Here is a 25,505-nt window from a genome sequence, read left to right as displayed (position 1 = left end):
TGCCGATTACGTTGGCAGCACTCGAAGGAGGCTTTTGGAGCACAGCTGCATTTTGAAACAACTAATATGTGCTATTCATTCAATAGTTTCGAGGCACTGGGCCGAAAGAAAGTAGAAACAGAGAATAATTAAGAGCGCTCAAACCAAAACATTTGACTGACAAGGACGCATACTGGAACCTTTTCGAGTTCGCGCATGGCTTATCAAGGGTATTATTATGAGCAGTCTCAATTCGTCACTATTGGCTAAACATTTATTCCTCACCCTCAAGGATATCCTCCTCGCCGCTGTAACGGGGTTAGCTGATGTGGGCAAGCAAGATCTTATAAGTAAAGGAAAACTTACTACTCCTCCTCGCCTTCGGAGATGGAGGCGTCCTGGTACTGCTGGTACTCGGAGACGAGATCGTTCATGTTGCTCTCAGCCTCAGTGAACTCCATCTCGTCCATACCCTCACCAGTGTACCAATGCAAGAAAGCCTTGCGACGGAACATAGCAGTGAACTGATCACCGACACGCTTGAAGAGCTCCTGGATGGAGGTGGAGTTTCCAATAAAGGTGGAGGACATCTTGAGGCCACGGGGAGGAATGGAGCAGAGAGCAGTCTGGATGTTGTTGGGGATCCACTCAACGAAGTAGGACTGGTTCTTGCTTTGGATGTTGCGCATCTGGTCCTCAACCTCCTTCATGGAGACGCGTCCACGGCTGAAAATAAGTTAGCAAAGTCACCAAATGAGATATTCAGGCTGACATACAAGATAGCAGAGCAGGTGAGGTAACGGCCGTTACGGAAGTCAGAAGCAGCCATCATGTTCTTGGGGTCGAACATCTGCTGGGTCAATTCAGGAACGGAGACGGCACGGAAGGAGTAGGCGCCACGGCTGGTCAGAGGAGCAAAGCCGACCATGAAGAAGTGAAGACGAGGGAAGGGAACCATGTTAACAGCCAGCTTGCGCAGGTCAGAGTTAAGCTGACCAGGGAAACGAAGGCAGGTGGTAACACCGGACATGACGGCGGAGACGAGGTGGTTCAGGTCACCGTAAGAGGGGTTGGAGAGCTTGAGGGTGCGCATGCAGATGTCGTACAGAGCCTAGACAAAGTTAGTACAATTCGCCAATTCCCGTGGTTGTGGAAGCAACGCACCTCGTTGTCAATACAGAAGGTCTCATCGGAGTGCTCAACGAGCTGGTGGACGGAGAGGGTGGCGTTGTAAGGCTCAACAACGGTGTCGGAGACCTTGGGCGAGGGAACAACGGAGAAAGTGGCCATCATGCGGTCGGGGAACTCCTCACGGATCTTGGAGATCAGGAGGGTACCCATACCGGCACCGGTACCACCACCAAGAGAGTGAGTGATCTGGAAACCCTGGAGGCAGTCGCAAGCCTCAGCCTCGCGACGGACGACATCGACGACGTTGTCGACGAGCTCAGCACCCTCAGTGTAGTGACCCTTGGCCCAGTTGTTACCAGCACCGGACTGGCCAAAGACGAAGTTGTCGGGACGGAAGAGCTGACCGAAGGGACCGGCACGGACAGCGTCCATGGTACCGGGCTCGAGATCGACAAGGACGGCACGAGGAACGTACTTGTTGCCGCTGGCCTCGTTGAAGTAGACGTTCATACGCTCGAGCTGGAGGTCGGAGGTACCATTGTAACTGCATTATATCAGGGGATGTGTTCTGTCTCGTGTTTTGATCGAGTCCTGGACGGGTTGTACTCACACACCGGAGCCATCGAGGCCGTGCTCACCGGAGATGGTCTGCCTATAGAGTCGTTAGCAAAAAGCACGAAAGGAAATACCATCTGGAATGGATGAAATTTTCGACGCACCAGAAAGCAGCACCAATTTGGTTACCCTGTCACGCATCAAAGTTTAGTATGCTTTTACCCATCTCAAGACAACCAATTCCATTATTCCCTAGCACTTACACACTGGCCGGTCTGGAGGTGAACCTGTTATGGGCGAAGACACATGGTCAGCATTCCTGAGTTCGTGACATGTAGAACTGGTGGGGTCTCCATTGCCCCCTAACGGGAAAGGGACCCCTCAAGACGCGTCAAAGTGGGAGTGTCAACATACGATCTCACGCATTGTGAAGGTTGTGAGGGGGGGAGAAGGGAAAAGAAATGGTCAACTGCGGAAGCAGAAATGAGAATTGGAGGTGGATGAGAGAAGACTGGGGAACAGCCGGAATTGAGGGGAGGAAAAGAGAGGGAGAGGAGCGAGATCAGGAGAGAGGAAACTTGGGTTGGGGGGGAATTTGAGCGGTGAGGAGGAGGCCAGCGCAGACCAACAGGGACTAGACTCGCAAAGCAGAAAAAGATCAACAACAACAAAAAGGGGGATGGCGCCCGATCCGGTTAGCGCGGTTCCAGTCACGGGATCTCCAGGAACGAACCACTTCTTGCTTCACGCGAACCACGACACCATGCTCTCAATAGATTCTGGTCCTAACTCTGAGAGCAGTTTCTTCTTGTTGCTCTACCACAATTGACGGCAAATTGGTCAATTGATGGTACTGTTCTTTGGCGTTGACGGAAAACACGAAAACACCCTGCAAAATAATTGCCGTTCGTTAGTGTCCCGCCAAATAGTGCGATCGCTACACTAACCGCGACTATATCAAACCGGCTCCCGAGCTGCCGGAGACTGCTAGTGCTCAGTGCTCAGTGCTCAGTGCTCAGTGCCAGTGCTCGACTGCCAGGAGTCAGCACAGTCCATGCTGGAATCAGAGCTCGTTTCCGAGTTATAACATTGTCACCTTTTTTTTTTTTTTGAAATCAATCGAATTAATATCGGGAGGTTCTATTTTCTCGATCTGTTCAAGCTAAACAACCTCACATTAAGTACTAAAAATTATATATTAAACTCGCCTTCATCCAACGCTTCAACATTCCCTATTCAACAACTGAAAGACACATTTCCCCAGCTGATAATTCCCCTTCCCGTCCACAGCAGCAACCCGGGAGGTCAGGCATCTCTCCCCGTTCATCATTTCAAATCCCCAGATCTGGCCAAACAATTACCACCGTGGGCTATAACGTAGTGAATAGGAAAAGGATGGAAGTGTAGTTATACGTACCGTCTCTGCAGTCCAGGCAGACCTCTCACTGCGTTCCAGTGTCTGCACCCAGAGCCCTTTCCCTTCTGCATTTTCAGAATCACAGCCAGGCCATGGCTCAACTAGGAACCCGTCACAATAAGTCCCATCGGCATCAATCTCCCCTCTCAAGAACCTCAATATTTTCTCCCCATCCTCCCCATCAACATCAACGTTTAGACGTATATCAGGCCTTGCTCCCTTCCCGTCTTCGGCCTCCCCAAACCCTGCACCTGTAACATATCGGCTCCTCGTAACGACGCTCCCAAAGATATAATCCTCATGCGGCCGTTCATCCCAGTCCAGAATGCGGTTATCCTCGATAACCCCAATTCCGACGTTCACAGACGAGCGCTGCACAAGGTCCAAATGTACTCTTGGCTCGTTGGTTTTCGGGTCTGTGGACGTATACTGCGTTATGTGGAGATGGATGGCGGAGGAGTCGATGGCTTTTCGGACGAGCCAGGGGATTTTTTGCTGTTGGTAAAGTACTGTTTAGCTACCTATTCAACTCGACTTGACTTTATGTCACCGTGGGCTTGGGGTAGAAGCATACCAGTTTGAGAATGAGAGGGATGTTTGACGAGAGGTGTTTTTCCTGTGTTGTTGTATTAGTTATTAACAGTGTTCTTCTGGGTACGCGTCTCAGGATATTGTCTATGTGATAGGAAGGACTGCATATATAGGACGATAGCTCTTGCATAGATGGTGAAAATACATACAAGTACCCAAGCACCGCTCAAGTCCTGCATTGAAGGCGCCGGCCCGGGGGCTTGAGGTGTCTTCTCTTTTGGAGCTTTATAATCCCCCATCATGTATTGAATGTGGATGCAGTCTTAAGAAAATAAAGAAGGTTGATAATGATTCCAATGCAATGTCTTGTAAGATAAATATTGGATATCCCTTCCATCTACCAGTACATTCAAGCCGTTTAAATACCCCAGCCCTATCTATCACAAGCTTCTCAATGAATCAACAACCCCAAAACAATGAGTCAGTCATGACCTACAGAATAGCACTTACTTTAGCTGTCATCATCATCAAGTGTATAAAAAATCCAGGTATCTACGTTTTTCTTCTCCCATGTGATTCCAGGTACACCACTACTACGTACAACTTGGGCGCAAACTCGTGCCATGATCTGCATCACATGTAAATCCTCTACCAACTACCTACCCATCTTATTAGCAGAGAAACCCCAACTTATGGCCTGATCAGGGTAATTGAACGGCCGCAGCGCCCTAGTAAGGTGGTTTAAGCTCTGGGTATCCATCAAACGGGATCTGGGTTACTGTATTTGCTGTGCGGTAGTTCGCTTCACATGCGATTTTGCAACAGCATTCGTTCTTTCAGGACAGCTGTTCATGTCTTGCCATCGTGAAGTGGAGAAATTGTTTCCCAACAATTGGAGATGGGCAAGGGCAAAGGTTCCCAACCGTATTGTTGCCTAGATGTTGATCCCGAGAGTGTTGAGTTGCGAGTCAAACTGGATATTGATGGGCTTGCTTGTTTTAGGGCACTTGCTGATCTGAGTTAAGAATTTGGGGGATTTGAAAGATTTCCATGTCCATTGTCTTTGAAGAAAAACCATTAGAAACAAAAAGAATCTACCTGAAGAGATATGGTACAGTATCCGGGAGAGGCAATGTTTCTTCAGTTATGCCGCCTCATTTGGCCGTGTTTTCCACCTGGTGCGAGCTCTCTAGCCAGGTGCCAAATTCATCTAATCGTTGGTCTTCGTCATCATCCTCAGCATGGAATCCCCTTTCAGCCAAGTCTTCGAGCGCTGCGCGTTTCTCGTTGGACTTGCGGAAGCGCTCGTTCCCTTCTGAGATATACGCCTCGACGGCTGTTCCTCCGAAAAAACGGCCGTTCATAAGCTGGGAGATATGTTAGCTTCATCTACTAATCCGTTCGGAACGAAGCACACCTTCACGCAAGCTTTTGCTGACTCCGGGTTCGAGAATCGGACGCTAACGACCCCTGCTTCTTCCTTGTCGTAGAGGACGACATTTGTCACTTCCCCAAGCTTGGAACACTCATCACGGATATCCTCCTTGATATCAAGGATAGCTGCGGGATCCTCCTGTGAATTGTCAGCGAGGAAACACGGTAAACATGTGGTTGAGGGCACTGCACGTACATCCAACTCTTGAAGTGTAAACATATGCTTGAGTATCACAACCTTCTCGAATCTGGAGTTTGTATCCACCAATGCAGCGGGCTCATCGTCATCCCAATCCGTGAGTTTGCTGCTTCCGTCAGCAGCTGTTAAATTAGCAGGGTCAGTTGGATCATACTTATTCAATTTTTGGGTCCTCTTGATGATCTTCTTCTTATCCCGCATGTTGGTCTTTGTTGGTGCCTCTTGTTGGCTTTTGAAGGAGAAGTCTGCAGCTTGAACCCGCATCGGTCCCTGTGGCCCTGTAACACCCAGTCTAAAGTCGGAGTCATCCAGCATTTGAATTGCCAGGTTGACCGACTCCGGTCGGAAGTAAACAACGAGTAACTCGCCTTTGAATTTCCCATCGTCATCCGTGTACATTTTGATGCGCGGCCGCCCGCTGTCAATTTCCTCGGCGATGACGCCGCACCTCGAAAAGATATCTCGAATTTCTTCAAACTCGGCATCGAGGGGAACGGACGTAACGTACACTGCAGTATTAACGCGCTGCTTCTTCACTTTTTGTGAGTCACCCTACAATTTCGCCCCAGACATATTAGCACTAGCCTATCGCATTCACGATGTAGAAAGACGAACCTCTCCATTTCCTTGTTGTTTCCGTTTCTTCTTGAGCTGTTGTGCAGTTTCTTGCTCATCGTCGTCCACCCCCTGAACTCTGTAGGCTTCTTGCTGTTGTTTCAGCAAGTCATCATCGACCTGGAGGACAACCACAGGCGCAAAGCGGCGCCAACCAGCAATCAGTTTCACGATCCACCCAAAATCCGCGCGGACTTAGCCATTCGAGCTCATTGCAAAGAGTAGACAAAAAAATAACCCATCCAGCGAGACATTTTCTCTCTCTTCTTCTCCGAAAAGGCAATGAAGACAAATCAAAAAGCAAAAGTCAGGGAATTCAGCAGCCGGGGAGTGATGGAACGGGGTCCATCCAGCTGGAGAGAAAGCGCGCACACACCGTCGGAATCCATCGCTTCAATATCTTATCGTAGCTATATTCCTGTCCATCCTCTGTTTCCAAAATGAATTTGTCGTCCAACTTGGAGAAGGAGATTCGAGGGTCGCTGTCGAAGTCCGAAGGATCTTGGGGAAAGTTGCTGAATGGGGGCGGAGAGTTGGTCGCGTCGTGCTGGGGTTCCTGTAGCGCCATGGCGAATAGAACAAGATAAGTAATGGAACAAAATTGACGAGATCTAGAGAAAGAGAGACTGCATGGACTCGCGGAGGAAGTTGAGTGAGAGCCCTGCTTGCGGGGAGCGTTGATGACACAGTTACGTAAGCAATGGCAAGCTTGGTTCCTCTTTAGGAAGCATTCTACTGTGGCGGGAAGGAAGGGCAAATGAGAGAGCTAGATCACTAAATTAATGATAATTATCTGGTGAATGCTACATCAAATCACGGCCAAACTGCATACAGTTCAAGGTCAAAAACGAGGGTATCGCGAACAGATCTATATCCAGCGCTACTGCATCTAACCAAATGGACATCCGCCAGTTCGCGAGATCTTCAGGGCTTCTTCTCCTTCCTGCTGATTTTTCCGGCCTTTGCCCTCAAACTTTGTAGGTCCGACATCAGCAATGTAGTAGCCGTCCGGATAATACTTGTCACCCTCATCTCCTGGAAGCGGGCGGCCAAGCGCCCAGGTATACCAGGCTGCCGGGCCCCAGCGATTCCAAATAGTTGGCTTGACGTAGTAAGGCGCGCCATCCCATTGAGTAATAAAGATACGCTCGTTTACGGATTGGCGCTCAGTGAAAGTTGTGTGGCGCAAAAAATACGGGCGAGGTAGCGCAAGGTAACGCATGACGAATCGGCGGGCCGACAGGACAAACTGAAAAAACCCGGCATATGATGCTGGAGGTGCGTCGTAACTGTGTGACTATGAGTATAATGAAATCCAAAAGCACATTGTCCAAGAAACATTGTGTACTTACAACATAGCCTTGCGCAGTCGGTCATCCATCATGAATGACACAAAATTGAATCCAATGTGCTGGACTGGCTTTGGAACCAAGTATACTAGCACTGCTGTGGTTTGATCGGCGACTTCGCGGTTTTTCTCGTCCGGCACCATGCACTTCTCTTCATAGGCATCGCTCCAGGCCATGATTTCTTCCAGCCATTGGAGGCCGTCCCGAAAACCAGTCTTCCCAGAGGGAAGCGCATCGTAGCTTACCTCCAACCCATCACCCACACTCTTCCAAAAAGTGCCAATAGCGCACTTCTCTACATCGGTGAGATCACGCCACTCATACTTCTGGATGAACCTGACTGGTTGAACGGCGAATAGGCCCAGGGTATATAGCATGTCATCATCGAGAATAGCGCCTGAGCTCCGATAACCACTGTGGAGGAATCGAGTCCGCACAAGGGCTGCTTGGCCGCGTGCTGCAGAGGGCGCCTGTCCAACAAATTCCTGAACCAAGGCACTGGTGTCTGTATAGCGCTTTAGATAAGTACTCGCGCCGGAGAATTGGCTTGTTTTAGTCAGGACCCGGGAAATGGTGGGGATGCCATATGTCTAGGCCATGGACGTCAGTTGTTTGAGTAGGCAGCTAACGAGGGGATAAAAACTAACTCTGAAAAGTGCAAACTGTAAGGCCTTCGTAAAGAAAAAAGGGAATTCATATTGGATTAGATTTTTTTGTATTTCAAAGGCGTCCTCGTCTGTCATTCGGGCAAAGGACTCCCGCGTCGAATAGTTGTATTTCTTGTGTATTTGCTTCATATTCCGAAATCGAAGAAGCGAGGCCAATATAGGATATGCCGCGACGAGAGGGACGACATATTGAAGAACCTGTTGGGGCGAAGCATCCTTGAGGATGTTGGCCACTGTTTCGTATAGGGCCGTGGCCGTTGGTGTGGTCATTTTTCTAGGTCTTCAGCTGGCGCAAGGAGGAGTGTCGATGAAGCCTATCCACACCTGTCTGATCAGAGAATAAACAGTAATGGATAAGAACAATCGCGCGACGAGCTGGGTTGGTGCCGACTGCAGTTTATAACAAATCGATGGAGCTGGATGGCACCCCACATCTCCAGGTCGCCCCTAGAGCTGACGAGCGAGAATCCAGTCGAGTCAGCTGCGATGAGTCCAACTTCTGCACTTCTCTCTTTCTCCCCCGCTACGCCGTATCCGGACCTCGGCTTCCCATCCTTCTCCTCTCCCACAGATCGTCCAATTAATAATTACTAGGTCTCATTCGTGATAACATCAATTTGGGTTTATTTGTACAAGTGTTTGATACTCAGACTGCGCGGGGTCCATCTTTGTCTCACTTGAGGCCCAGACCGGATGCTGACACCTCCGCTTTTCCGACTCCTCCCATTCGTTCTTCCTGCAGGGATTCTCGAGTTTCTTCAACACATGGCCCGGCCTCTTCTAGCAGATCATAAGATGCACTCAGCAGATTTTGCAGTCAGCACTGAATAGCCCGCCCAACTACTTGGCGCCGAGATGCCGCGATCAGAGGCGATGTTTCTAAAGCAAAGTTTAATGCAAGGAACAAAGCTCGATATCAAACGCGTTATGTACAAAAGTTAAAGCCAACCTCAGCGGCCAGCTCTTGCTTCCGAAATCCGAAGCCGCCGCTCTCCATTCATAAAGAGATTCTCCAATCATTCGATGGCCGTGATGCAAGGCCTAAACAAGGGGCCGGTGTTCTTCGGCCCAAGCCAGGGGGAGATATGGACGCTTTCATTCTACTCAGCGGCCGACCACTCTGAGCTCGAGCATTCTTAGCGGCGGAAATGCGAGAGCCGTGAACCCCATTGCAAGCCACAGTCCTAAATCGCACCCTCCTTCAATGGCGCCCGCAATGGGCCCGGTGTAGTACACCTGGTCCTAGTCAGATCGTTAGCAGTAGCACTGTCTCCAAAAGGAAATTGGGGTGACCTACCATCCCAACTATGGCGCCCGCCCATCCGATCAGAAATGCTGCAGTAGCCGCGTATCCCACGGGCAGTTTCTGTGGGTTGTTCCACGCAGACCAGTCATACTCTCCTTTGTTGAATAGTAGAGCTTCCTCCAGGACAATGGTGAACCAGATGATAATCCAGTACCCCATCATCGGCACCAGACTCTTGAATATCTCATAAAGAGAATCCCTCCCACCAATAGCGCATGCTGTGTATATGGCGGTGGTGGCAATCGTGAAGACGGGGCGTGGGACTCTGCACCAAATGTCCCCAAGCATCTGAAAGTTCATTGCCATTGAGTATGACCCGGGGGCGTTGTTGGAGACAATCGTCAGTACGTTGATGAAAATGCAGAACTTGCCAAGTGATCCAAGTCTATCATAACCGGCGACAAGCAGGCTCCCAGGAGTGCCGTCATAAATGTCGGACCATGCGGGATTGTGAGCAACTCCAGTCCCAAGCCCGGCACCCAAAACCAGTGTGATAACCATGGACAAGCCAACCCCTATCGTCGTCATCGAAAATATTCTCCATGCCCCAGTCTTGGGTGAATAATAAACATGGTAATCGGCAGCTCCCGGCACCCAAGATAACGCGGAGGCGAGACAGAGAGAGAAAAACGTCAGCCTTTTGGCGTTGATTTCTTCGGTTGACCCAACTGAAGCAGTATCGAAATCGAACTCTGGACCCGCTGATCCTAGTAAAAGACAAAAGACCACCAACTGTGGGCACCAGGCATATCTGTTTGTGGTTGGTTATTAAGACACTGTGGCTCTCGCGGATATAAGAAGTGAAAGAGGGGCGCGAGTACCTCTCATAGAACTGAAAAATATGCATGCCGAAGGTGGCCACCACCAGACTCACAAGGGCAACAATGACGATACCAATGACGACGGATACAGCGCCATCGGTCATTTGGGAAAGGAGTTGCCCCCCTACCATTGCACTCATCATCCCATAGCCCAAGTTTGTCAGAACGTTCAGACAGCAGCAAAATTTGCTAGGGTTGAACCCCATGAGGTATCGAGACACGATCTATCAGGGAAGTATGAGTTGTAAGTCCACGTTCTTAACCTGTACCCATGCGCGTGAGGAACGGGAAACATACCAGCGTGCGATGCCCACTTCTCGGTCCCCAAATACATATGTACCCAGTTGCTATACATCCCAGGCTGCATCCAAATACCGAACACAATGCAGCATCGAGAAAGCTTAGTTTCATGACCACTGTCCCAACTGTCCCAACAACCATGGTGTTTAGGGCCATCCCCATACTAAGCCACGTGAGAAGGATATGGAAGGATGATGAGGCGCTGACTGCCTGCCGTTCCTCAAGAGGCACCGGCTCAATTCCCCTCAACTCGAGCCCTCTAACGTTCAACGCCCATCGATGATATTTCGACTTCCAAGTTGCGTTCTCGCAGGTAGGGGTTCCGACTTCGTCTTGTGTAACGCTTCGTACTGAGGACGATCCACGCTCTTTTTCAACATCCAGACCCATAATGGGCGGTTTAGAGGGACGAGAGGCTTTCGAAAAGAAAGAAAAACGTCGACAAGCAATGTCTTTCCAATCTGATGGCCAACCCATATTCTTATCCTTCCAGAAAAAAAACTTGCCGGAGTATCGCCCAACCGAATATATTCCCAGTTTCCCACCGTCCGCGCGTCCATAACGGAGTATAAATAATACTACTACAGGGCCCTATGCACACGACATTCCAAGGGTAGGTGAAACAGGACAAGGCCGTCGTTGCGGCCCGCGGGTGCTTGCACATACATGGCTACCAGCGGAACTACTCCTTCAAAAGACCCGCTTCTTCTGAGACGAAGCCATAGATGTTGGTGTAACTGGATGAAGGGGAGAATAGCATTACAGGAAACACCAACCTCTTTGACTTCTTGCTCGTTTAATTAACATCTGCTCTGCTTCTTGACAAAGATGTATGCAGGTTTACCGGTGGCAAGCGATGGGCTACATCATACTCACTGGACCAGTGGACCAGTACAAGGAATCAAGAGGCGATCACTATTCCACCCCTTTCCGCACAGATGTCGCCGGCATACCTCTGATGAGAACTGACGTATTAAGCTCGACGCGCTGGTGGTATTGGTATGCTCCAACCTTGGAAGAATGCCAGAATTCGATCACGGACACCAAGCGGCAAGCGCAGCAGATACCAAACTGCCATTTAAGCTCTTTCATCGGCTACTCACGGACAAATAATATTCAAAGCCTTGTTTATCTGAGAATGCTGGATCGACACCTATAGTATCAGAGCTTCCCTAAATCTGGGCCTTCTGACCACTGGCCAGCCGTGCGCCTTTTTTTCAGCCCTTATGGAGAACATGCGCGTGTGTAGACATCGGCAGTAGATGTTCCTATTTGGTCCACGAAATTCCTATTTCTACCTGCGTAAATACTTACCCGTAACGGTAACCCTAATGTCAGTCATAGGACCCAGTGGGCATGAAGAGTCAGCTAGGGACAGAACTCTCATGTTGCCTGCAGGACATCCTCCCTTGAAAGCCGGACGAAAGGGTCATAGCGGGATAAAAAAAAGTACCTATGCAATGCCTTGGGAGCTACTCTGAGTCTGCGGTATCTTAAACGACCTGATATCAACCTACTCCAACTGGGACTAGCAGCGCGCTATCGGCAAATTGCCGACTATAGTCAAATCCCTAGTTACCTAAGTTATTTAATCAAACTTAGTCATTAACCGCGGCAGAGAAGGTCAAACAGCCGATATTAGAGCCAATCATCGTTTGATCTTGTGAAACCCGTTATCTACCTACTCTCTACCCCATACCCGTGACTTGCAGATCATGGGGACCTCCAAATGCTCGGGGCCCAAAAATATTCAAGAAACAACGACGAAGAATGAAGAGGCTCGAAAATGACCACAGTAGGTCCCACCTCTATAGGACGTTGCAAGTCACGGAGAATCCCCGATGACAAGCGGAAGCGGGCTGCACAGGCGTAGGTTCCTCCCGGTCCTAGGCCAACTGCCAGCTCGGTTCGACATAGACTTACCATCTCGGTAGATGCGATCGGTGCAAGGCTCGTAAGAGCAAATGCGTGGGCGTCGCCTCGGGCAGGTGCCAGAGATGTACCCGGGATGACAGGGTCTGCAACCTTACCAAGCATTATCAATATCAGGAGGAATCAGCTTCACCACAGTCGACGAGGGCCGCGACAAACAGGTTATATGGATCTGCCAGCTTCAAGGCTGTTGAAGATGGTAGTGGCGTCGATAATAGTGAGTTCTCAGTACTTTTCGAAAGATATGCGGCTGACTAGTATCCCTCAAAGACCCAACAATGAAGATAACTTGGCCCAAGTTTCTGCTGCAGCTTCGAGAAGCGCTTGCATTGGATTCACGTGCAGAGTTGAAAGAGGGAGACATGATGGCCATGCAGACGGTAGGATTTCTATGACATCTTGACCTATTGAAGGATGCTCACCGAACCAGCAATTCCATCAGCCAATGTCACTGCAACCAAACGAAATCAATCGCATCCACAAGGCTTCTCGTGCTCTTCCACCAAGAGCCGTTGCTGATTTTTTAATTTCAGTATGCCTAACCCACGCATCCGACGTTTTCTTTTATTTCGACCACGCCCAGTTTTTAGCCGACGTTGATCAACTCTACACGAATTCCGCATCTCAACTCCGATTGGATAGCGGATTCGTTTGTCTGGTCCTTTCAGTTCTCGCACTGGGCAGTCAGTGGACAGAAATAGAACGGCCGGCGGGTTTCCCTGCCAATGTACTCCCCGATGGCGGGGATCCTGGACGGATATTCTACGAAGAATCCCGGTTACTTATCCCCGACCTCATGGATCGTACATCTTTGACTTCTATCCAAGCACCCTTCATTCTGGGAGTATACTCACTGCCAGACAGAGCGCCAGGGTCAGCATACTCTTATATGGGGCTAGCTCTGCGCAAAGCTGTTGCACTTGAGATCCATCAGCAGACAGATGATTCAAGGATTTCTGAGCACGAGAAGCAGATCCACCGCCGCTTATGGTGGTCTGTATATTCGCTAGAGCGGTGGGTGTTTCTTTTTTTTTTTGTTTTCTTGATTATATTTGATAGCACCCCTGACACGTTAATAGGACTACTGCCGTAAAGCTAAATCGACCACGATCCATTGATCCTGGGGCAATTAGTACGCCGCTCCCAGCTCCCTTGCCTTCTTTGGATCGCACACAAGCGGTGGACAATATCCAACACCAGATAGCGTATGCAGACTTGGTGAGGATTATTGATCGGGTTGCTGACATGGGGTACGTGAATCCAGTCCTTGGTTTTGCAGTATACTAAACGCCTATCTAGTAGTAAACCGCGCGAGAATGCCCAAATCGATGCCTTGCAACTGGAGCTGCAAACCTGGAAGCAAAACCTGCCTTCATCCCTGACAATAGACAGCCTCCAACCAAAAGAAGATGGCTATCGCCTTGCCTTCCACCTCCGGCTCAACTATCTCTACGCCTGGATAGTCCTCGGCAAGGGCTCCCTCCTCAGCACCATCCAAGCCCAGGTCCGACACCATAAGCAAAATTCCCACACAGTGGTAGTGAATGGCGGCACTCCAGCTTTCGATTCACTAGCCCTATCCTGCGTAAAGGCCAGCAAAACAATACTCCACCTCTTCGAACACCTCTCACACAATAATCTCATCTTCCGCTTCTCCTTCACCGACTTCCAAGGCTGCAGTATCGCAACCATCGTGGCCATCGTGGCCGGTATCATCGAGCGAGACTCGGAATATGAAACCCGTGTTGCCTTTGGGCTGAACTACCTGCGTACAATGGCGCTTGGTAATCTACCCGCCGAAGTTGGTGTGCGGTTTATTGAGGCCTTGCACGCTATTTCTAATGAGGCTTTTACGAAACTTGGGAGTGTGTCCTCCCCAGGTGGTAAAAACGATCAGGGACAGGGAATCCAGCAAGGAACCCGCTACGCGGCTGGGTATAGTCAATGGGCACAGTGGGTGTCGTCAAAGGCCAACCTAGGCACTGAGCAGCAGCGGAGCGTTCCATTCGAGGTCTCGGATTCTAATTTTGGATCGGCTATGCCAACTACCACTATAGCGGAATTTAGTGAGAACGACCTTCCGAAATGGACAGGGTCGGAAGCTCATCAAGACCTGTCTAATGCAGGCACTGTTGACTCGCCACAGCTATCTCTTGATGTAGACCCGCAGATGATTTGGAGCCATGATGATCAGATGGCGCTGATGGGGTTGACTGGTTTGGACATGTTGGAATTCGAGGCGATTCCGTTGCATGTAAATAATCCATATTGACTTGACGAAAAGTAGGCAATCTAATCTCATGTAGACTTAATCCGCACTGGAATGTCCGCATCCTCCTTCAAGCCCTCCCACCGGCTTTTATACACCCGGCCCTCCTTCATCACGCCCAACACGCACTCATCCGGCCGGTCAAAGACCGTCACGTCCTCCAGCGGATTTTTATTAAGGAACAACACGTCCGCCCAGAACCCTTCCTTAATCTGGCCAAGCAATTCCGGCTGTCCCACCATCTTTGCCGGATTAATAGTCGCACTCTGCAACACAGCCAACGGACTCAAAGCCTGCGCTCTCAGTGCAAACTCCCTCGTCTGAGCCAACCCCAACGGGCCCAACAAATCACTCCCATAACAAATCGTCACCCCCGCATCCGCAGCAACCTTCAAACTCTTCAAACCCGCACTCAAAACCTCCGTATTCTTCGCCTGCCCATCAGCAGGCAAATACCCCCTCCACCGCTCCGAATCCATCTCCGCATACGAAACCAGCGTCGGCGTAAGATACACCCCTCTCTCCACCATAAGCCGCGCAATCTCCTCAGTAACGAAATTCCCATGCTCAATACCCTTGACCCCGTTCTCGATTGCGTGCCGGATGGCCTTGGGCGTGTACGCGTGCGCCGTGACATACGTGCCCGCGTTCTCCGCACACTCAACGATAGCCTGGATCTCGGCGTTCGTGAACTGCAGCTGCTCGAGGCGATCTGTAGGCGTGGAAACGCCGCCAGAGCCCATGATCTTGATAAAGTCGGCCCCGGAGCGGATTTCCTCGCGGACGGCGGTCATGCAGGCTGGTACCCCGTCGCAGATGCGGCCGAGGCCATTCGTGTGTCCTGCGCAGCACTGCACGTGGTCGTGCGAGCTGCGGATGTCGCCGTGGCCTCCGGACTGGGAGAGGGCGTGGCCTGCTATGAAGAGGCGGGGGCCTGGGAAGACGCCGTCTTCGATTGCTTGCTTGAAGGCGAGCTGGGCGCCGCCGCAGTCGCGCACGGTGGTGAAGCCGCGGTGGAGCATTTGGGTGGCGACGTAGGGCTGGCGGAGGAGGGAGACGTCGTTGAAGTTGCCAAAGGCCATGGAGAGGCCGTTGAAGCCTGGGACTGCGACGAAGTGGACGTGTGCGTCGAAGAGGCCTGGGCTTATATATTGGTCTGAGCAATCGACGGTGATGTATGAGGCTGGCAGGACTGATGGGGATGGTGGACTGGAGGAGACAGAGGTGATTTTGCCGTCGTTTATTGCTACATAGTGGTCGTGTTTTATAGTGCCGGTTTCGACGTCGACGATGTTGGCTTTGGAGAGGAGATACGCCTGTGAGGCCGCGCGGAGCCAGGGCTTGATGTCTGCTGCGGACGCCATTGCACTGGTGTTTATTTTGAGAGATAAGAGGGAGGCATAGGCTGATGATAAATGCGAGGGGACGAGTCGAGTTGGAGAAGCGGCAGTCTGCATCCGACGTCGGCTGTCTGCATCCCGACCCTTTCAGTATACTCTCTGCCCATCACTGCGCCGTGACATAACTAGCTTATCAGCGCTAAGCCAGGAGGAAAGCTGGGGATTGGAGACCGGCGGGTCAGCTACGGCAAGTCGTATAATAACTTGCCATACCCAGCTGTGTTGTTTGCCGAGTTCTTCAGTTCCCTCGACATCCCTTGCTCAGTCTCTCACTATGGACGCCTCCGACACGAAACACCGTCCCTCGGCGAATGAGAAGAGACGCCCGAGCGACCCTGATATAATTGAGACGTACACTGAGGAAGAGGAGAAGGCCCTCGTCCGCAAGATAGACACGGTTATCCTGCCGTTTGTGAGTCCGTACATTCACTATGCTGAACAGCTACTGACATTGCCAGATGTGCCTCGTCTTCCTGCTACAATATCTCGACAAGCAAAGTCTCAGCTATGCCGGCGTCTTCGGCCTCATTGAGGATCTCGAGCTCTCAAATTCGCAATACTCATGGTGCAGCTCTATCTTTTACGTCGGTCAATTGGTGGCCGAATACCCGTTTATATACTTGATGAGCCGTCTACCGTTGACCAAGTTCGTCGGTGCCACTGTGTACGTCCAGCTTTCATTATCTCATTCCCAACAAATCTGATCTAACCATCTCAGCATCCTCTGGGGCATCTCATGCACCTGTCTCGCGGCGCCTCAAAACTACGCCGGCTTCGCCGCCGTCCGCTTCCTCCTAGGCTTCACCGAAGGCGCCGTCTCCCCAGCCTTTGTCACCATAACCTCCATTTGGTGGCGCAAGCACGAGCACGCCTCGCGCACAGCCCTCTGGGTAAGCATGAACGGCATCGCCCAAACCCTCGGCTGCCTGCTCATGTACGGCATCGGCAAAAACACATCCCTCGCCCTGGCGCCCTGGCGCACCCTCTTCCTCATCTGCGGCCTCATCACCACCGCCTCAGGAGTCGGCTTCTTCACGCTCATGCCCTCCGGCCCCTCAGACGCCTGGTTCCTCTCCCCGCGCGAGAAACACGTCCTCTCCCTCCGCATGGCCAAGGACCGCGAAGGCGGCGATAAGACCTCCTTCTCCCTCCCCCAGCTCAAGGAGACAATGCTCGACCCAAAGGCCTGGTGCGTCTTTTGGTTCGGCGTGCTGGTTACAATGCAGTCGCCTGTTCTGACCTTCGCTACCCTCGTCATCAATTCAATCGGATACACCCAGCTTCAAACAATGCTGTATACCGCGCCCTCTGGCGCCGTCCAGGTTGCGCTGCTCTGGGTCGGTTTGCTCTTATGCTATATCCTCCCGCGCCAGCGCACCCTTGTCGTCTTACTCCTCACCATCCCGCCTATCATCGGTACAATCCTCATGCTCGTCCTCCCGCTTAGTTCGGGCTGGGCGCTTATCGCCTCTGCGTGGCTGGTACGGCCCCAACCCTACTAACTAACCCCTACTTAACGCCAACACAAATAATAACTAATATCAATTCCGCTAGGCCTCCTGCATAAGCGCCTCAATGTCCGTGCTGCTGTCCCTCGTCGCCTCAAACGTAAAAGGCAACACGAAGCGCGCGATCGTCAACGCCATGTTCTTCATCGGCTACTGCGCCGGCTGCATTGCGTCGCCGCAGCTGTGGACCAATCGGCCCAAGTACCTGGAGGGCCTGATCACGGCGCTTGTTACGTGGGGGCTGCTTATTTTCACGACGGTGGTTTATCGGTTGCTTTGTGTGTGGGATAATAAGGGGAGAGAAAGGGAGGCTACTGGTTTTATTGGTGGTGGTGGGTTGGAGGGTGCGATAGTAGGGCACGGGCAGGAGTTGGATGTGAATGGGACGCCGTATACGGATCTTACGGATAAGCAAGATAGGGCGTTTAGGTATAGTTGGTAGGGTGGTTTTGAGAACAAAATCACAAGGCTAAATGGTTGGCTATATGAATGGCTTTGGCAATGAAAGAGCAGTGTCCTAGGTTGCTCTTCACTAGCACATCTTACGCAAGATCGACAAATGAAAACGAAAACGTAGACAAATAAAATAATTCTCATCTGTCCCCCGTGAAGACAATTAGAAGTATGAACGGAGGTGAGTATATACAGAGAAAGAGAGACCGAAACACGAGAACAGTGGCGGCCGACATGAACAAAAAGAAAACCCAAGCTGTCCGAAAGCGCCAGGCTAATGAAATCCCAACCTTGATGCGAACTTGTCTATTAGAGAGAAAAAAGAAGAAGAAAGAAAAGAAACATAATGAAAAGAACAATGTATTACATTGCCACCCACAGACGCCGGACGCACCCCGGGGATGAGAGATGAAAAGGCCCCGAAAGAACGTAAACAAATATTAGGGAAAGAAACCGCGCAGAAAAATGATGGCCAGGGTCCAACACGGTACTTTTGAATAATGAAACAGAAGATTAGAAAGGATTGCTGGTAAACGAGGAACCTGGCGTATTGGTATTCCTTCGATGATATTGTAGAAGACGTATTTGGTAAGTTAAGTAATTAGGTGAGAAGCGTACGTTTTGGTGCAAGTGTTTAAGCCTGGCTTTGGCTTGATCGAGACCTGGATCGTCCGCTGCGGTTGGATGGTTCGCGAGTGGGTGGTGCGTTTTCAAAGTAAGGAATGAGGTCTGGGTTCTGGCTTGGAGGAGTTGTCGATGTGGGTTCGTAGTCGCCGACAATGTTGACATCTGGTGCAGTATCAGGATGCACTTCAATCCCCGGTTGTCTATTCAGACCTCCGCTGCTGTTCAAATCGAATTTTAATGACTCTCCTTCTGCTGGCCTCTCAATCGGAGACCAGCCGGCAATACTGCCTGCGACCACACCCGCCATTGCAGCGGCTGGGCTAAAGATTGAATTTGAGCGGGAACGCGTACGCTTCCTTGACCGGGAGTCGGGAGTTGCAGGAAGTGGTGGACTTCCGTCAGTACTGTCTCCTCCCACAGGGGTCCCTGGGACCGAGTTCTCTCGCGATCTTGAGCCGCTACGCGATCGTGGCAGAAACTCTTCCGGATGTTGTAGTTTGTGCGCAAGGTTCTTCAGTCGGCCGCCCCGGAGTTGTTTGAAGAATGTAAGCTGGTCGCGGATTTCCTCTAGGGCTGGGTTCCATTCAAATCGTGGGCGGTCTTCATCGGATACAACGAGTTCTGGGCGCTTCTGACGACGACTGAATGTCGGAACGAGCTTGCGGATGAATTCGTCCGGAATCAGTCGAATTATCACAGCAACCGGGAGCGATATTAAACCGAGAATGAGACAGACTGCCCATTGTCCTCCATTAAGGCGAGTAACGGAAAAGGCATGTCCACCCACGAAAATGATCAAAATCTGACCGCCAACAATGATGAATTGGATACCGACGAACCACTGGTTGCGGAAAAGCCCATCGAAGATATTGAGCCCATTGTCTAAGCGACGAGAGCTAAATGACGATTAATATTGATTCTATCTCTCTCCATACTCAGGGATAGGGTGATCACTTACTTCCATTGATTGAATATTTGCATCCAGACGAATGTATTGAACACCACTGTTGTGAGAAGCGTGTTCGCATCCTTGTCGGAAAAGTCGATTACGGACCTTAGAAGAGATCTTCCAGCGAAATTCAGAATGAACGTGATAATCAGCTGGTAGATGCTTTGCCCGATGATCATCTTCCACATAGTCAAGGTAATTAGAGGTGCGGACTTCGGTTCAGGGCGACGGTTAAGAACGTAAGGTGATGGGGGATCAGTTGCTAAATCACTGTTAGCTCATAACCTGCGAGCTTAGGTTTCGAAACATACCAAGCGCAAGCGCAGCAAAGGTATCCATAATCAAGTTGACCCACAGAAGCTGGACTGCTGTCAACACCGACTCCTCTTTCTCATTAGCCACGGCAGAGATGAAGGTGAGAAGGACGGCAGTGATGTTGACTGTGATTTGGAACTGTATCTTGGTTAGTTTAAAGGCATGGGTTAGGGTTACAACGAGGACTTACCTGCAAGAACTTCTTCACCGCATCGTTGACAGTCCTACCCCAAGCCATAGCCTTCACAATAGAAGCAAAGTTATCATCCATCAGGATGATATCCGATGCTTCCTTGGCAACCTCAGTTCCTGCAATTCCCATGGAAAATCCAACATCTGCTGTCTTCAAAGCTTGAGCATCATTTGTACCATCACCAGTCACTGCAACTGTCTCGCCTAGTTTCTTCAGCTGAGTTACAAGGATCTTCTTATCATCCGGGCTCGATCTAGCAAGGACTTGGAGTCGTGGAATGATTTGTGCCATTTGGCGGCTGCTTAGTTTTCGAAACTTGGGCCCTTCAATTGCAACACCCCCAGCAGTGAAGATTCCACACTCTTGTGCGATTGACTTGGCGGTTATAAGGTTGTCACCAGTGACCATGCGCACAAAGACACCAGCACGCTGACACTGCTTGACTGATTCCGTCACTCCGGCTCGGAGAGGGTCTTGGATACCCCAAACACCAAACATAACCATATCCTTGAAAATGTGGTCGAACACTGCAAGCGAACGATTTTCTTCCTGAGTGGGAGCTCCTCTGGGGGGCCACTCTGTAAAGTCGCGGTACACCAGACTGATGGCTCTCAATGACTGGGTGGCGTAGTTGTTGATCGTGTTTTCATGCTTAGAACGGTCGTTTTCATCTAGCGGTCCTTCCTCAAGGTTTCGAGAAGGGTCGCGGATGATCCTTGTCGATTTAGCCAGCAAAATCTCCGAAGCGCCTTTAACAAGCATTCGATACTTTCCGTTGTCCATTTTGACCACGACCGCCATGCATTTCCGGCCCGAATCAAAAGGCTCCATTTGGGCAATAGTAGCATTATCCCTTGCTTCGCTGAGCGATCCCAGTCCCAGGTATGTCCGGGCGAAGCCTAGGAGAGCCGTCTCGGTCTTTGAACCGATAAAGGTCATGGCTCCTTCCTGTTCTCCTTCAAATGCAGTCGAGTTGAGTACGATCGAGTCGAGGAGAAGCTCTTTGGCGGGTTGCGAAAGACTTGACACAAACTCCGAAGGAGATAATATGTTTCCAGAATCGGGAGACCGGTCGTTGTTCCCGGACGCCGGCGAAGATGTTTGGGATTTCCCTCCAAATTTAGTGTCAAGTCCAAGAGTCGCAGCCACGGCGGTCATCTTGTTTTCCGTTAGTGTGCCTGTCTTGTCTGAACAAATAGTCGTTGCGTTGCCCATTGTTTCACAAGCTCTTAGCAAGCGAACCAGGTTGTTGTCCTTCAGCATACGTGTCGTGGCAAAGGCAAGCGCAAGCGTCACAGCCAGCGGTAAACCTTCCGGAACTGCAACAACGATAACAGTCACGGCCACAATGAAAATTTGTAGAAAAGCCTGGCCTTTATCATCGGCGCTACGCAAGTCAGGATCACTTTTCAACTGGGTAAGGAACTTGATGAACAAGACAACAAATAGCAGCAAACCAGCAGCCAGGCCGAGCTTCGCAATGTATTCCGCGAGGACATTCAGCTTCGTCTGCAATGGCGTGGTCTGGCCCTCATCTTGGAGAGACATCATTGTCTTGCCATAAGTAGAGTTCACTCCAACTGCAGTAACCAAAAACTGCCCAACACCTTCCGATACCTTGGCGCCAGATACGATAAACGGGTCCTGTTTGGCGAGATTCTCACGCCGTTCAATCATTCCATAAACATCCTGTGCGGGTGATTTATGAAGCACGTCCGATTCACCTGTAGCAGAAGATTCGTCACATTTGACGTTATGACCTCCGATATAGATGCCGTCCACTGGAACAAGGTCACCAGGTTCCAGGCGCATAACATCGCCAACAAGTATATCGTGGACAGAAATCTCCGCCATCTTCCCGGAGCGGATAATCTTGACCATTCGATCCTCCTTCTTCTTGTTTAGCTTTACGAATTGACGTTCCTTCTGCCAATCGTTGGCTGCGCCAACAACCACGACAATCAAGATTGCTACAATGATTGCGACACCCTCGACCCATTGTACCCGCGGCTCGTCAGGCTTCGCTGTTATTGATTGGTATATCCCTAGCGCAAGCGAGATAATGGCTGCCGCTGTTAACAAAATGAGCACTTTGTCATTGTACGCGAGCCACGCTAGTTCGAGGATGGTCTTGGTTTTCTTCTCCGGCAGCTTGTTCGATCCGTATATGCGCTTACGATCGGAGTAGGAATTCTCGTCCTGTTTATGGGGAGTCGCGGTATCGGCTCGGGGTGGCCCTAGAGGCTCGTCTTCGGCGGCAGGCTTCGGCAAAGATTCGGGGCTGCTTGATGTTGTTGCGTCATCAAAACTTATATACCCTTCCAGCTCCTTTTCGTCCAAGCTCAACCCGCTACGCACATCGGTTCGCAGACCCTTCGCAAGACCAGCAAGACCGCCGAGGGCGTAGAAGGCACCAAGGTTCTTTGGGTTCAATAACTTGTTCAGCTGTCCTGGGGAGAAGGCAAAGTTGTTGTTTTCCACTTCGAATTCCGCCTCCCTGCCCGGATCTGGCTTAAGAGCTTCCTCGTAGTTTTCGATGGTATTCTCCACTGATGCTGCAGGCGACTCATGACCATTATGATTCGAATGTGATTCGGCTCCACTAGATTGTATTGAATCGTCAGACTCAAGTGAGTTCCCACGGGACCTAGTTCCTGGCACGGCGAGGTAGTTAGAATGAAGCATAGAGTCCGTCATTTTCGAACTAGGCGATACCGCATGGTGAGGTGACGGCGACGTCGGCCTGCTATCGTGTTCCCTGCCTTCTGACGAACCATACGAACGTATCGATGCAATTGAACGGGTGTCGGAAGGAGAAACTGCATTGCCATTCAAAAGCGCGCTGGTCTCTGTATGATCAACATTGTTGGTAGATCGTGAAGTCTGTGACGGAGCTTCAACCTGAGCACGGGAGAGGCCCTGGTCCGAGACGGCCGACGTGTCTATTGTTATCGTCGGGGCTCGTTCTCTGCGGAGAGGAGTCGTAGGAGTCTGCGCAGAGTCATTCTCGTTCGATGATCTCGGCTCTGACATGATCGACCAAAGACGAGGCCGAGCCTTCACGAAACCCTGAAAACTGACTGATAAAGGAAAGGGATATGGAATATCAATAAGAAGGTGGCCCCGGAAGGAGCAACTGGATACGATTCGACCCTGTCATCAAAAGCGAGCGCCAAACTAACAGCGAGAGAGAGCACCCATTCCCAGGCGAATTGACAACTCCACGTCCGTCAACAATTCTACCAGAATGGATGAGAAACCGCGAGAGACTGTCGGTTGTGCCCAAGGGTCACCCAATCTGCAAGCGAAACAAGCGAGCGCACTGGTCCCGTCAACGTGACAGAAGGAAGGAGGCTGCAGGATCGAGGTCCAAGGAGTAAGAATTCAGGAGCAACGAAGGAGCTCAGGAATCAGGATAGCGGAGCGACGAATACGGACGACATGGAGAAAACAAAAGTGAAGCGAAAAAGAAAGGTCAGGCTCGGATGCAGAGGTCGGACCCTGAGCGCCGCGAATCTACGGTAAATAGACTAATAATCCATACGTGCTGCTTCCGTCACTCCACCCATTCCGACCCACTCCGCTTCGATCTGGAACTCTTCCAGACTCGGGGGTTCGTATTTCTTACTCTTGCTGGTTGCAGCATCTCCCAGGTCTCTACAAGCAGCAGTACGTAGCTGTCGGCTAAGGACAGGCAATCTCACCAACACCGTTAGGTCTAGTGAAAAGCAAAGTCTCCTTTTATGGATCCTGGCTTCGTCGCAGCTTCGAGATTGCCACTGGAGGAGGAAACGGAGCTTGTCACTGCTACCGCCAACCTTACTCGCTCCTGGTTTGCACTGCCTCAATTCCACCCTGGTTCTTCCCCATCGCATTCCCTTTTTGCTGCAAGTCCAGACTCCCTTTTCCCGGCCTTTTGTGTTATGGTTGCTCAGTCGATGACTCTCTGATGACAGCTTGAATGGGTGGCTCTGGTTTGTGATTTCCCAAACCCAGCTCCTGGCCACGGAAAATGTTATCGAGTCTCTCCTCCGCAAGGGTTGGATACGAGAGGGCCACTGCCAGCTGGCCTGCGTCTGTAAAACCCTGAAAATTAACAAGCCACGCCTCCACGCTGGGTATTAATCTCGCAAATCACTGACCCTCTTTTCTTTTCAACTTCAGCCAATTAATAATTCTAATAATGGGAAATAGCTAAATGCTGAAGACTGGCATACAAGAGTTGGCAAGAGATAGTGCTCTGAATTCGGCGCTTGGCGGGAGGCTGTGCAATTCTGTATCCCCACCTCATTTCTTTTCGCCTCCCTCTCGTTGTCCCTTTGATGCCCATCCGTTATTGGTTACAGGTAGTTAATCCCTGCTGGCAGTCAAGACTTTGGCTTTCGTTAGTTTACGACGGTCAAAGGACTCTACTGCCTGATTTGGTATGGATATTTGACTGCGATCGCTTCACTTCAATTCTGGAGACAACAGTCTCAAACTGTAAACAATACAATCGTACCCGTGCAAGCCTGCAAGGAAGGGTCTGGGGATCCCTGTTTCGGGCCAAGTGACGATCATGCAACGCACCTCGGTACCAGTCTCCTCGTTTGTCGATGCCAAGTGGAAGTCCTTGAATTATGAGAGCTCTGGTCTCGAAAATTTGACTTACAGCAAAGAAAACCAAGATTCACGAGCATTCAAGAAATCATTACTACCGCCAATCCTTGTCTATCCCCATAGCCACGACCAACATGACGTGTATTCCGGCCTCTTCAGCTTAATCCCGGACAATCTCAAACCTGATAGGTGAATTTGCTGGCCCCAACCCCCCCATATCAAGGCGTACAACGGAGAGTCTCCGTTTTAAGGTACACTCCGGTGTCCGAGGCTATTACATCTGGCCCGATCCTGATTAAAGTGAAACGGCGAGTGATTCTATCTGCATTCTGCAAGCTTGATCGGGAGATGTTCGATCGCCAATCAAACATCGAGAGTGCAAAAACGGCTGGTCGAAGAGCCCTGGCATGAACTTGTCCGGAGTGTAGATAGTAGATACACAGGTGTCCTCGGGGACAGATGCCGTATAGTAGTTAATTCAAAGACCTGAACGCGTAACGTGGGTCGAGACACCCCAACGGCCTCATCAATCTCAGTGTCTCACTTCAATTATCCCACAACCCGTCGATCTCCATACTCCATAACTGCTTAGTTTTTCGAACCTGGTCCAGGCGGTATATTGGCCAGCTCTCAGCCGTGCCGTGGCTGTAATCGTTATTTATGCAATCGAGTAGAACTATAAACAGATATTGACCCGGCTACTATAGATGGATCAATATCATTATACACCGTAAATATCCAAGACAGTCAAGAAATAGTCAAGACAATGCGGCAAATAGATCTCTAATCTGCATATTCAGTTTCTCAGCTTGTATCCTATTATAGAAAACACGATGTATCACTCCCAGAACCCTGTCCTTATGCAAGTGTAATAAATTTCCCATCCATCCATACCAGTCCCTCCAAGACATCCCACTAGGTAAAGAGAGGTAACGAAAAAAGGAGACAAGTATGC

General features: G+C 50.5%; 9 protein-coding genes across 9 annotated transcripts; 2 read left to right on the top strand and 7 right to left on the bottom strand.

Annotated features, from left to right (window-relative positions):
- Window positions 1–253: 253 nt before the first annotated feature.
- Window positions 254–2,091, bottom strand: TUB2 (beta-tubulin; the record flags this gene model as incomplete). Its single annotated transcript, XM_041705570.1, has 8 exons — window positions 254–287; window positions 346–705; window positions 756–1,090; window positions 1,144–1,654; window positions 1,721–1,762; window positions 1,830–1,855; window positions 1,929–1,952; window positions 2,080–2,091. The coding sequence occupies 8 exons, from the start codon at window positions 2,089–2,091 to the stop codon at window positions 254–256; spliced, it is 1,344 nt and encodes a 447-aa protein (XP_041558043.1).
- A 796-nt stretch (window positions 2,092–2,887) lies between these two features.
- APUU_50559S (uncharacterized protein) lies at window positions 2,888–3,912 on the bottom strand (the record flags this gene model as incomplete). The annotated part of the gene is made up of 4 exons (XM_041705569.1): window positions 2,888–3,010; window positions 3,083–3,577; window positions 3,657–3,698; window positions 3,823–3,912. 4 exons carry the CDS (start codon window positions 3,910–3,912, stop codon window positions 2,888–2,890), a joined length of 750 nt encoding a protein of 249 aa, XP_041558042.1.
- Window positions 3,913–4,767: 855 nt separating this feature from the next.
- Window positions 4,768–6,429, bottom strand: APUU_50558S (U2 snRNP complex subunit CUS2; the record flags this gene model as incomplete). The annotated part of the gene is made up of 6 exons (XM_041705568.1): window positions 4,768–4,980; window positions 5,031–5,186; window positions 5,244–5,352; window positions 5,401–5,798; window positions 5,862–5,981; window positions 6,238–6,429. The coding sequence occupies 6 exons, from the start codon at window positions 6,427–6,429 to the stop codon at window positions 4,768–4,770; spliced, it is 1,188 nt and encodes a 395-aa protein (XP_041558041.1).
- A 321-nt stretch (window positions 6,430–6,750) lies between these two features.
- APUU_50557S (uncharacterized protein) lies at window positions 6,751–8,148 on the bottom strand (the record flags this gene model as incomplete). Its single annotated transcript, XM_041705567.1, has 3 exons — window positions 6,751–7,150; window positions 7,214–7,800; window positions 7,858–8,148. 3 exons carry the CDS (start codon window positions 8,146–8,148, stop codon window positions 6,751–6,753), a joined length of 1,278 nt encoding a protein of 425 aa, XP_041558040.1.
- Window positions 8,149–8,982: 834 nt separating this feature from the next.
- Window positions 8,983–10,695, bottom strand: APUU_50556S (uncharacterized protein; the record flags this gene model as incomplete). The annotated part of the gene is made up of 4 exons (XM_041705566.1): window positions 8,983–9,120; window positions 9,176–9,935; window positions 10,006–10,229; window positions 10,303–10,695. The coding sequence occupies 4 exons, from the start codon at window positions 10,693–10,695 to the stop codon at window positions 8,983–8,985; spliced, it is 1,515 nt and encodes a 504-aa protein (XP_041558039.1).
- A 1,987-nt stretch (window positions 10,696–12,682) lies between these two features.
- On the top strand, window positions 12,683–14,509 carry APUU_50555A (fungal specific transcription factor domain-containing protein; the record flags this gene model as incomplete). Its single annotated transcript, XM_041705565.1, has 3 exons — window positions 12,683–13,251; window positions 13,317–13,487; window positions 13,537–14,509. The coding sequence occupies 3 exons, from the start codon at window positions 12,683–12,685 to the stop codon at window positions 14,507–14,509; spliced, it is 1,713 nt and encodes a 570-aa protein (XP_041558038.1).
- Window positions 14,510–14,535: 26 nt separating this feature from the next.
- On the bottom strand, window positions 14,536–15,870 carry APUU_50554S (uncharacterized protein; the record flags this gene model as incomplete). The annotated part of the gene is made up of 1 exon (XM_041705564.1): window positions 14,536–15,870. The coding sequence occupies one exon, from the start codon at window positions 15,868–15,870 to the stop codon at window positions 14,536–14,538; it is 1,335 nt and encodes a 444-aa protein (XP_041558037.1).
- Window positions 15,871–16,180: 310 nt separating this feature from the next.
- On the top strand, window positions 16,181–17,856 carry APUU_50553A (uncharacterized protein; the record flags this gene model as incomplete). The annotated part of the gene is made up of 4 exons (XM_041705563.1): window positions 16,181–16,318; window positions 16,365–16,570; window positions 16,625–17,387; window positions 17,461–17,856. 4 exons carry the CDS (start codon window positions 16,181–16,183, stop codon window positions 17,854–17,856), a joined length of 1,503 nt encoding a protein of 500 aa, XP_041558036.1.
- Window positions 17,857–18,501: 645 nt separating this feature from the next.
- pmcA (putative P-type calcium ATPase) lies at window positions 18,502–22,984 on the bottom strand (the record flags this gene model as incomplete). The annotated part of the gene is made up of 4 exons (XM_041705561.1): window positions 18,502–19,390; window positions 19,453–19,705; window positions 19,755–19,896; window positions 19,949–22,984. The coding sequence occupies 4 exons, from the start codon at window positions 22,982–22,984 to the stop codon at window positions 18,502–18,504; spliced, it is 4,320 nt and encodes a 1,439-aa protein (XP_041558035.1).
- Window positions 22,985–25,505: the final 2,521 nt, after the last annotated feature.

This window comes from Aspergillus puulaauensis, chromosome 5, assembly GCF_016861865.1.
Source record: "Aspergillus puulaauensis MK2 DNA, chromosome 5, nearly complete sequence".
Classification (NCBI taxonomy): Eukaryota; Fungi; Ascomycota; class Eurotiomycetes; order Eurotiales; family Aspergillaceae; genus Aspergillus; species Aspergillus puulaauensis.
Note: the sequence above shows the minus strand (reverse complement) of the source record. Positions and strands in the feature narration are given on the sequence as shown.